Consider the following 12,031-nt stretch of genomic DNA (forward strand, 5'->3'; position numbering starts at 1 on the left):
TGCAAAATTTTTAAATCATTATTTTCTAAATTCTATGCTTGAAAATATATTATGTGTATCATGTGTAGGATATACAGTATATAATACATAACGTGTTGTATTGGATTTGCCCCAGATTTGCCTCGTTTTGCACTATTTTGCACTATTACTTTAGTGTCTTGATTCAAACAAGATGTATGTTTTTATTATTATTATTATTATTATTATGTTTTGAAATATGTTTTCTTCTGTACAGGCTCCCTAGTTTTCACTCTGTCAGTTAGGTCAGTATGTGTATGGAGAGACTACAATGTTGTTGATCCATCCTCAGTTGTCTCCTAACACAGCCATTAAACTCTGTAACTGTTTTAAAGTCACCATTGGCCTCATGGTGAAATCCCTGAGCGGTTTCCTTCCTCTCCGGCAACTGAGTTAGGAAGGACGCCTGTATCTTTGTAGTGACTGGGTGTATTGATACACCATCCAAAGTGCAATTAATAACTTCATTACGCTCAAAGGGATATTCAATGTCTGTTTTTTATTAGATTTGAACCCATTTTCACCCATCTACCAATAGGAACATGGCATTGGAAAACCTCCCTGGTCTTTGTGTTTGAATCTGCTTGAAATTCACTGCTTGACTGAGGGACCTTACAGATAATTGTATGTGTGGGGTACAGAGATGAGGGACCTTACAGATAATTGTATGTGTAGTGTACAGAGATGAGGGACCTTACAGATAATTGTATGTGTGGGGTACAGAGATGAGGGACCTTACAGATAATTGTATGTGTGGGGTACAGAGATGAGGGACCTTACAGATAATTGTATGTGTGGGGTACAGAGATGAGGGACCTTACAGATAATTGTATGTGTAGTGTACAGAGATGAGGGACCTTACAGATAATTGTATGTGTGGGGTACAGAGATGAGGGACCTTACAGATAATTGTATGTGTAGGGTACAGAGATGAGGGACCTTACAGATAATTGTATGTGTGGGGTACAGAGATGAGGGACCTTACAGATAATTGTATGTGTGGGGTACAGAGATGAGGGACCTTACAGATAATTGTATGTGTACAGAGATGAGGGACCTTACAGATAATTGTATGTGAGGTGTACAGAGATGACCTTACAGATAATTGTATGTGTGGAGATGAGGGACCTACAGATAATTGATGAGATGGACCTTACAGATAATTGTATGTGTGGGGTACAGAGATGAGGGACCTTACAGATAATTGTATGTGAGGTGTACAGAGATGAGGGACCTTACAGATAATTGTATGTGAGGTGTACAGAGATGAGGGACCTTACAGATAATTGTATGTGAGGTGTACAGAGATGAGGGACCTTACAGATAATTGTATGTGTAGGGTACAGAGATGAGGGACCTTACAGATAATTGTATGTGAGGTGTACAGAGATGAGGTAGTCATTCAAAAATCATGTTCAACACTGTAATGGCACACAGAGTGAGTCTATGCAATTTATTATGTGACTTGTTAAGCACATTTTTAGTCTTGAACTTATTTAGACTTGCAATAACAAAGGAGTTGAATACTTATTGACTCAAGACATTTCAGCTTTTATTTGTAATTGATTTGTAAAAACACAAAAACCAAAAAACATAATTCCACTTTGACATTATGGGGTATTGTGTTTAGGCCAGTGACACACAATCATCATTTTAACCATTTTAAATTCTAATAGTGTGAAGACTATTAGAAACAAGGATTGGGCCAATTGTGCTCCACCCTAAAGGACTCCCAATCATGGCCGGATGTGATACAGCCTGTATTCAAACCAGGGACTGTAGTGATGCCTCTTGCACTGAGATGTGGTGCTTGAAAGAAAAGACTCTCACGAACACATAGATCAATTATTGATGTTTTCCTGAACTTAGGTCCCATTATCTTTCTGATGCATTTCGAACCATACTTCCTTCAGATTGAAACATTATTACAAGTCAGTCCAATGAAACGTTTTTACATGTTGGGGTCACAATTTTTTATAATATCAAAATGGGGTCACAGGACAAAAAGTTTGATAACCCCTGCTGTAGGAGAACCCTTTTTGGTTCCAGGTAGAACCCTTTTTGATTCCAGGTAGAATCCTTTTTGGTTCCAGGTAGAATCCTTTTTGGTTCCAGGTAGAACCCTTTTTGGTTCCAGGTAGAACCCTTTTTATTTATTGATTTTGTTACATTTTTTTATTTAACTTTTTTTAAATGTATAACTAGGTAGACCTATTTTGGGTTCCATGTAGAACCCTCTGTGAAAAGGGTCTGACATTTTTGCCCACGGGTGATTTTATTTGGCCCGCCAAGTTTTCTGAATAACATTTGTGTGTGTGTATGTGTGTGTGTATGTGTATGTGTATGTGTGTGTAAGTGTGTGTATGTGTGTGTGTGTGTGTGTGTGTGTGTGTGTGTGTGTGTGTGTGTGTGTGTGTGTGTGTGTGTGTGTGTGTGTGTGTGTGTGTGTGTGTGTGTGTGTGTGTGTGTGTGTGTGTGTGTGTGTGTGTGTGTGTGTTGGACATACAAGATTGTAAAAACACCAGCAAATCAGCTCCAAGTGATTTCAATTTAGGAGACCTGTTCCAATGTATTCCCACGCATAATAGAGAGATAGAAACTGAGTGTACAAAACACTCTCTTTCTATAACATAGACTGACCAGGTGAAACTGAGTGTACAAAACACTCTCTTTCTATAACATAGACTGACCAGGTGAAACTGAGTGTACAAAACACTCTCTTTCTATAACATAGACTGACCAGGTGAAACTGAGTGTACAAAACACTCTCTTTCTATAACATAGACTGACCAGGTGAAACTGAGTGTACAATACACTCTCTTTCTATAACATAGACTGTCCAGGTGAAACCAGGAGAAGCCATGATCCCTTATTGATGTCACTTGTTAAATTCACTTCATTCAGTGTAGATTAAGGGTAGGAGACAGTTTAAAGAAGGACTTTTAAGCCTTGAGACAAATGAAAAATGTATTGTGTATGTGTGCCATTCAGAGGGTGAATGGGCAAGACAAAAGATTTAAGTGTCGTTGAACGCGGTTTGGTAGTAGGTGCCGGAGGCACCGGTTTGTGTCAAGAACTGCAACGCTGCTGGGTTTTTCACGCTCAACAGTTTCCCTTGTGCATCAAGAATGGTCCACCACCCAGAGGACATCCAACAAACTTGTCACAACTGTGGGAAGCATTGGAGTCAACATGGGCCAGCATCCCTGTGGAACGCTTTTGACACCTTGTAGAGTCCATGACCCCGACGAACTGAGACTGTTCTGAAGGCCAAAGGGGGAGGTGCAACTCAATGTTTTGTACACTCAGTGTATGTGATTCTATACAAATGTAAGCAAGGTTTGAAATGGTTATGTTTTAGTCAAATGTTATATCTGGATTGGCTTCCGATCAATTTTACAGTCTACAAATGATTTGTAATTATGTTCCAGCCCCCTGACCATCCACTCAAGAAAAAATCTTCCTGTGGCTGAATTTAGTCAATGATCCCTGTCCTAGAACCGAAGAACCATTTTAGGATCAAGAAAGCTACTCCCCCTAGACTATATATATATATCTATATATATACAAGAGTGTAGAGTGTCGTTTTCTGAGGAAGCCTGTGTTTTTTACAGGCTGTAAACCTATTGATGCTGATAGGTTGTGCTGATAGGTTATGCTGATAGGTTATGCTGATAGGTTGTGCTGATAGGTTATGCTGATAGGTTGTGCTGATAGGTTATGCTGATAGGTTGTGCTGATAGGTTGTGCTGATAGGATGGTGTCTCTGAGGGGTTTCTTATCCATTAGACTACAGTAAGCTAAAAAAGACCACGTTAATTGTTTTCAAAATTATCCGGTGGAAGGTTGTACTGACACAAAGACCCCAGGAGCAAAAGTCAGATAGTGTACCAACATGGCACCTTAATCCCTGTATAGGTACTACTTTCGACAAGAGCCCTATGACAATTGAGATACATCCGCAGTCAGTGATTCGTCCGTGATGTGAATGCGTGGCGGCCATTGGTGACGAGCTGGAAAAGAATCAGCTATATAAGTGAAACAAAGTTTTTGTTCGTCACAACTTGCGACATGGAAGAATTGCATATGCAGGTGTGAACAAGTAGCAATAGCCTGTGTGGTTGGTTGTTTTCTTTCTCGTGATGCTGTGTGTGTGTGTGTGTGTGTGTGTGTGTGTGTGTGTGTGTGTGTGTGTGTGTGTGTGTGTGTGTGTGTGTGTGTGTGTGTGTGTGTGTGTGTGTGTGTGTGTGTGTGTGTGTGTGTGTGTGTGTGTGTGTGTGTGTGTTCCATCACTGTGACAGTGTGTGTGAGGAGTTGACAGTAAACATCAGAACAGGCCTCACGGTTTTGCACACACACACACACACGCACGCACGCACGCACACACACACGCACGCACACACGCACGCACGCACGCACGCACACACACACACACACTCACACACACACACACACACACACACACACACACACACACACACACACACACACACACACACACACACACACACACACACACACACACACACACACACACACACACACACACACACACACACACACACACACACACACACACACACACACCCTCAGAGGGCTGGAGAGAAAGAAAGGGCTTTGACAACACTACTCCTCCTAGACTAGCATTACAACACCATGTTTCATTACAGCTACTCCCCCTAGACTAGCATTACAACACCATGTTTCATTACAGCTACTCCTCCTAGACTAGCATTACAACACCCTGTTTCATTACAGCTACTCCTCCTAGACTAGCATTACAACACCCTGTTTCATTACAGCTACTCCTCCTAGACTAGCATTACAACACCATGTTTCATTAACTCCCCCTAGACTAGCATTACAACACCATGTTTCATTACAGCTACTCCCCCTAGACTAACATTACAACACCCTGTTTCATTACAGCTACTCCTCCTAGACTAGCATTACAACACCATGTTTCATTACAGCTACTCCCCCTAGACTAGCATTACAACACCCTGTTTCATTACAGCTACTCCTCCTAGACTAACATTACAACACCATGTTTCATTACAGCTACTCCCCCTAGACTAACATTACAACACCATGTTTCATTACAGCTACTCCCCCTAGACTAGCATTACAACACCATGTTTCATTACAGCTACTCCTCCTAGACTAGCATTACAACACCATGTTTCATTTCAGCTACTCCCCCTAGACTAGCATTACAACACCATGTTTCATTACAGCTACTCCTCCTAGACTAGCATTACAACACCATGTTTCATTTCAGCTACTCCTCCTAGACTAGCATTACAACACCATGTTTCATTACAGCTACTCCTCCTAGACTAGCATTACAACACCATGTTTCATTTCAGCTACTCCTCCTAGACTAACATTACAACACCCTGTTATATTACAGCTACTCCTCCTAGACTAGCATTACAACACCATGTTTCATTTCAGCTACTCCTCCTAGACTAGCATTACAACACCATGTTTCATTTCAGCTACTCCTCCTAGACTAACATTACAACACCCTGTTATATTACAGCTACTCCTCCTAGACTAGCATTACAACACCATGTTTCATTTCAGCTACTCCTCCTAGACTAGCATTACAACACCATGTTTCATTTCAGCTACTCCTCCTAGACTAGCATTACAACACCCTGTTATATTACAGCTACTCCTCCTAGACTAGCATTACAACACCATGTTTCATTTCAGCTACTCCTCCTAGACTAACATTACAACACCCTGTTATATTACAGCTACTCCTCCTAGACTAGCATTACAACACCATGTTTCATTAACTCCCCCTAGACTAGCATTACAACACCATGTTTCATTACAGCTACTCCCCCTAGACTAACATTACAACACCATGTTTCATTTCAGCTACTCCCCCTAGACTAGCATTACAACACCATGTTTCATTACAGCTACTCCTCCTAGACTAGCATTACAACACCATGTTTCATTTCAGCTACTCCCCCTAGACTAGCATTACAACACCATGTTTCATTACAGCTACTCCTCCTAGACTAGCATTACAACACCATGTTTCATTTCAGCTACTCCTCCTAGACTAGCATTACAACACCATGTTTCATTACAGCTACTCCTCCTAGACTAGCATTACAACACCATGTTTCATTTCAGCTACTCCTCCTAGACTAACATTACAACACCCTGTTATATTACAGCTACTCCTCCTAGACTAGCATTACAACACCATGTTTCATTTCAGCTACTCCTCCTAGACTAGCATTACAACACCATGTTTCATTTCAGCTACTCCTCCTAGACTAACATTACAACACCCTGTTATATTACAGCTACTCCTCCTAGACTAGCATTACAACACCATGTTTCATTTCAGCTACTCCTCCTAGACTAGCATTACAACACCATGTTTCATTTCAGCTACTCCTCCTAGACTAGCATTACAACACCCTGTTATATTACAGCTACTCCTCCTAGACTAGCATTACAACACCATGTTTCATTTCAGCTACTCCTCCTAGACTAACATTACAACACCCTGTTATATTACAGCTACTCCTCCTAGACTAGCATTACAACACCATGTTTCATTAACTCCCCCTAGACTAGCATTACAACACCATGTTTCATTACAGCTACTCCTCCTAGACTAGCATTACAACACCATGTTTCATGTTTCACTACTCCTTGGCCCACTTTAATAGTATTAGCTTTAATAACCCAGAATGACACAGTTCATATTTATAGTACATAAACATATACTTACTGATTCTGTGATACTAGATAGTGTGGCCTGACATTTCCAAATAGCCTAGTTTGAATCCACAAAACTCCCACGGATAGATGCTCCTGTCTTTGCAGTGACTCGGTAATCTCTCTCTATATTTCATACTTTTACAGATACCATTATCATTTCTGCTTAATTTGACATTACTGTAAATGATGAATTCAGTTATATGACACATTGTCTTAACATATCAACGTATTTTCTGTCTCTTGAAGACATATGGTGGAACTGCATCCTCTGTGTCTTTAGCTTCTCCCCAGCAGGGCTGTTCTGGAAAAACAAGCTCTGGAAAAACGCAGATGTCACATTATGGGACAAATGAAGAAATGGCTGTATATATGTGACTGTACATGAGGACTGTGGCCTAATTATAAACACAGGGGTGAAATGAACCGCTGCCCCCAGATGAGGATTACTACCATGACAGCCACAATAACATGTTTATGTGTATATGTTATACATGATCTACAATAACACAACGAGTGTTAAAATGTGACTTTTAAAGTTTTTAAATGCAAGTGTTTGAATTTGAGTGTTGTTCTACATTTTATAATTACAAACAGAAAAGGAGGGAGTTGTATTTTGCTCCTGCTTCGTAGGAGAATCCTTCTCTTTGATTTCTTAGAAGTCGGATGATGTTGATGTGGCTTTGTAATGTTTAAATTACATTATTTACATTTACATTTAAGTCATTTAGCAGACGCTCTTATCCAGAGCGACTTACACATTGGTGCATTCACCTTATGACATCCAGTGGAACAGTCACTTTACAATAGTGCATCTAAATCTTAAAGGGGGGGGGTGAGAAGAATTACTTATCCTATCCTATGTCTGACCTATTTGAAGTAGGTCAGACAGTGAAGTGAATCACATTCAAAACTTTATTGTAGTGAAGCTCTTTCTTCGTGCATATGCAGGCATAGTTGATTTCAACAAAGGCTTTACCTCGCAGTTCATAACAGCTTTTTTTTAAAATGCCTGCATTTAAACGCCTATTTATTGATTTTTACCAGTAATGTTTCTTCTCCTTTGTTTCAGAGTCCAACCCCTCCAACCAGAAACCTCTCAACATCATTAAGAATGAATCATTCTGTGGGAGGATAAAGTGTTGTACCTTCATCTGGATCGTCATCGAGTGAGGCCTTCTCCTACCACTCCAGAGATCCATTCCATCCCTTCTCCTACCACTCCAGAGATCCATCCCTTCTCCTACCACTCCAGAGATCCATCCCTTCTCCTACCACTCCAGAGATCCATCCCTTCTCCTACCACTCCAGAGATCCATCCCTTCTCCTACCACTCCAGAGGTCCATTCCATCCCTTCTCCTACCACTCCAGAGATCCATCCCTTCTCCTACCACTCCAGAGATCCATCCCTTCTCCTACCACTCCAGAGGTCCATCTCATCCCTTCTCCTACCACTCCAGAGATCCATCTCATCCCTTCTCCTACCACTCCAGAGGTCCATCTCATCCCTTCTCCTACCACTCCAGAGGTCCATCCCATCCCTTCTCCTACCACTCCAGAGGTCCATTCCATCCCTTCTCCTACCACTCCAGAGGTCCATCTCATCCCTTCTCCTACCACTCCAGAGATCCATCTCATCCCTTCTCCTACCACTCCAGAGGTCCATCTCATCCCTTCTCCTACCACTCCAGAGGTCCATCTCATCCCTTCTCCTACCACTCCAGAGGTCCATTCCATCCCTTCTCCTACCACTCCAGAGATCCATCTCAGCCCTTCTCCTATCACTCCAGAGGTCCATCTCATCCCTTCTCCTACCACTCCAGAGGTCCATTCCATCCCTTCTCCTACCACTCCAGAGGTCCATTCCATCCCTTCTCCTACCACTCCAGAGATCCATCTCATCCCTTCTCCTACCACTCCAGAGATCCATCTCATCCCTTCTCCTACCACTCCAGAGGTCCATCTCATCCCTTCTCCTACCACTCCAGAGGTCCATCTCATCCCTTCTCCTACCACTCCAAAGATCCATTCCATCCCTTCTCCTACCACTCCAGAGGTCCATCTCATCCCTTCTCCTACCACTCCAGAGGCCTATCTCATCCACAGTCCAGACTTCCACCATCTAGTCTGGTTACCAGGTGCACGACCAGACTTCATCTCTAGAATGATAGTGGGATTTTGCCAGACCACCACCTGTCCAGGGTGACCTGTCCATGACCTGTCCAGCTCTACCTGCCCTGATAGACAGTAACCCCGCCACCTGAGCCTCTGTTCCTCATCCCTAGCCCACCCCCCAAACACTCCCAGTCCCCCAGTTCCTCAGCCCCAACCCACCCCACCCCCAACCCCCTGGGTTCCTCAGGTCCAACTCACCCTCCAACCCCCCCCCTCTCTCCTGGTTCCTCATCCCCAACCCACCCCTCAAATCCCCCGGTCCCCTGGTTCCTCAGCCTCAGCCCAAACCCACCCCCAAACCCCTCCAGTCCCCCTCTTCCTCAGCAACCAGCCCGAAGCAGGGGAGGATGGGTGATGGGCCTGTGAGTCTCCCTGGTCTCACTCCTTCCTTCTCTCTCATCCTCTCATGGAGCCTCCTGTTGACAGCTCCACCTCCCCCTGGAACTCTTCCCAGTCCTCTCTCTCCGGACTTCCAGGTCGGTACCAACTAAGGTTGTAAAATTCTGGTAACTTTCTATTTTTTAGAAGATTAATAATCAGGAAAACTGGAATCCTCAAACCAGGATTTCTGGAAAACCTGTGAGTTTTGGGACAGTTATCCTAATTTTGCTGCCTGAGTACTGACGTTAACTTAACTTGGTTAAAGACAGTACTCTGGACTTTAATGTGTTCGTGAGCTTTGATAATTTTGTACGTATTTATAGGCAACTCTATATGTATTTTAAATATGTGTAATACAATGGATTCATTATTTCATTCAGGTCCCTGGCTCCCAGCCTTCCCAGCCTCGCTGCACCCCAATGCCTCTAAAGTGAGTCTTCCCGTGGGCACCGGCGCCAGCAGAGCCCCCCTGGCCCAGTCCCTGGCCCTGTGTGTGATGCTTCTCATGGACCTCTTAGCGGTCGTAGGCAACCTAGCCGTCATGGCTGTCATCACCAAGACGCCGCAGCTGAGGAAGTTCGCCTTCGTGTTCCACCTGTGTCTGGTTGATCTGCTGGCGGCTCTGGTTCTGATGCCTCTGGGCATGCTGCCGGACCGGGTTTTGGCGCACGATGAGGCACTGTGCCGGAGCTACCTCTGTCTTAGCGTGGGTCTGGTCAGTGCTGCCATCTTGTCTATCTCTGCCATCAACGTGGAGAGGTACTATTATATTGTCCACCCCATGCGCCATGAGGTCAAGATGACCGTGGGGGTGGTTGTGACGGTGTTGGTCGGGATCTGGATCAAAGCTATTGTCACGTCAGCAATGCCACTCCTGGGCTGGGTCTTCCAGGGGAGCCAGGGGGTAGGGGTCGAACTCGGAGGGGGACTAGAGGCTCCCATGATCCCGAGTCATCCAAGCCAAAGACGTTGCTCCCTACACTGGACCGGAGGAGGAGGGACCACACGGTTAATATTCATGCTCTTCTTCACCTTTGTTTACTTCCTGTGTCCAGTGCTGATCATCCTTGTTGTGTACTGTAACATGTTTAAAGTAGCCAGGGTCGCAGCCATGCAGCATGGCCCCTTACCTACCGGGATGGACACACCTGGGCCCCGCCCTCACCGCTCCGAGTCCCTCAGCAGCCAATCCACCATGGCTGCCAGCCTGGGAGGCCCCGGAGGTGGCCCTGGGGGCCCATGTCCTCCACTCCGCACCCCCAGTCAGAGGACCTTCAACGGGGGTAAAGCTGTGGCAGTCCTGGTGGCGGTTGGAGGCCAGTTCCTTTGCTGCTGGCTGCCTTACTTCTCCTTTCACCTGTACGCCGCCCTGGTCTCCACCCCCCCAGCCTCCCTGGCTTCGGACCAGATGGAGGAAGTCGTGACCTGGATCGGTTACTTCTGCTTCACCTCTAACCCCTTATTCTACGGCTGTCTGAACCGGCAGATCCGCACGGAGCTGGGCCGAAGCCTGGCCTGTATCTTTAAGCGGGCGGGGCCGGGCAACGGGGATCAGCTGGCCAGCCGAGAGGCCTCCATCGAGGAGAACTTCCTCCAGTTCCTCCAGGGGACAGGGTGCAATCTGGAGCCCTGCGAATCTCAGGCACACAGCAGGGCTAGCAGGCCAGAGGAGCTGAAGGAGGCGGGGGAGAGGGGCCCTCTTCAAGATGGACCTTGTCAGGAGAACACGCGGGTCCAGGAACACATGCCTGTTGACTTCCACATCCCTGGACAGATTATCGAGGAGACCTCTGAGTTCTTGGAGCAGCAGCATCTGAATCTGAACAATGACATCAACCTAGCAGAGAACTGCTGCAGGGTACACAGAACATTGCTGGACAGCGCCTGAGCTGTAGCTGACACCGGCCACTCATGTGTACAGTAGGCATTTTTTTGGGTGGGGGGTGGGAGGGCAGGCCTCAGAGGTGGAAACACTAAAGTCTTAGTCTGTAGAACAAGCACCGGTGTAGAGTCCTATGGTGGAAATGGCAGATAGATGCCATGTTCTTTAGTATGTCTGAGTATTCCATCTGATGCTGGACTTGATGGTGTTGTGTCCACATTTGCTACAGTGTGATTATGGGACATGACGTGTACATAGAAAGTAGTTACTACTACAACTCTAATGTATAGAGCTGCTATCTTCTTTTGAAGATTTCATGTTGTTATTATCAATCTCTATGTTCATTCTTCTGTCACTAGAATCAGGGTTCCTTTACGGGAAGGTTATTTAAATTCAGTAAAATCCAGAAGTAAAACAGACATTTTAAATCCAATCAATCCTCCATGCTTTTCTATGTGGTTTAGTTCCTGAATTACCCTAACCCTGGTATGATGACAGTGCTACCCATTTTCTATCAAGACCAAAACTCCTTACATTAAATATATTTACTGCCAATCTACCTCCCCTGTGTCCTTCAGTCAATCAATGTCTTTTTTTGGTACTGAATTATTATTTTGGTCTGGGAAAGAGTGGGAGAACATCTCACATATTAGCAATCTTTGTTTTGGTGTGGATCGCACAAATAATTTTTGTCAAAGTCTGAAAGAATACCCTAAGACAACCAGTTAGACAAATGTAAAATGACAATCCTATAGGCATATACAGTACATGTAGTAGCAGGCAAATTGTTAATAACCAGATCAACACACTGATCACAGCAG

At 44.5% G+C, this 12,031-nt stretch overlaps 1 protein-coding gene across 1 annotated transcript; it reads left to right on the forward strand.

The window, feature by feature from the left end:
- The first annotated feature begins 9,281 nt into the window (after positions 1-9,281).
- On the forward strand, positions 9,282-11,756 carry LOC124023428 (G-protein coupled receptor 61-like). Its single transcript, XM_046337921.1, has 2 exons — positions 9,282-9,423; positions 9,709-11,756. The coding sequence occupies exons 1-2, from the start codon at positions 9,354-9,356 to the stop codon at positions 11,214-11,216; spliced, it is 1,578 nt and encodes a 525-aa protein (XP_046193877.1). The 5' UTR covers positions 9,282-9,353; the 3' UTR covers positions 11,217-11,756.
- The last annotated feature ends 275 nt before the right edge of the window (positions 11,757-12,031 follow it).

The sequence above is a fragment of the Oncorhynchus gorbuscha genome, linkage group LG03 (assembly GCF_021184085.1).
Source record: "Oncorhynchus gorbuscha isolate QuinsamMale2020 ecotype Even-year linkage group LG03, OgorEven_v1.0, whole genome shotgun sequence".
NCBI classification, from domain to species: domain Eukaryota; kingdom Metazoa; phylum Chordata; class Actinopteri; order Salmoniformes; family Salmonidae; genus Oncorhynchus; species Oncorhynchus gorbuscha.

Bases quoted from the DNA above. Each gene is read 5' to 3' on its own strand.
- LOC124023428 (XM_046337921.1), top strand. From the start codon at position 9,354: ATGGAGCCTCCTGTTGACAGCTCCACCTCCCCCTGGAACTCTTCCCAG. The intron at 9,424-9,708 runs GTCGGTACCAAC...TATTTCATTCAG, and splicing joins CTCTCTCTCCGGACTTCCAG to GTCCCTGGCTCCCAGCCTTC.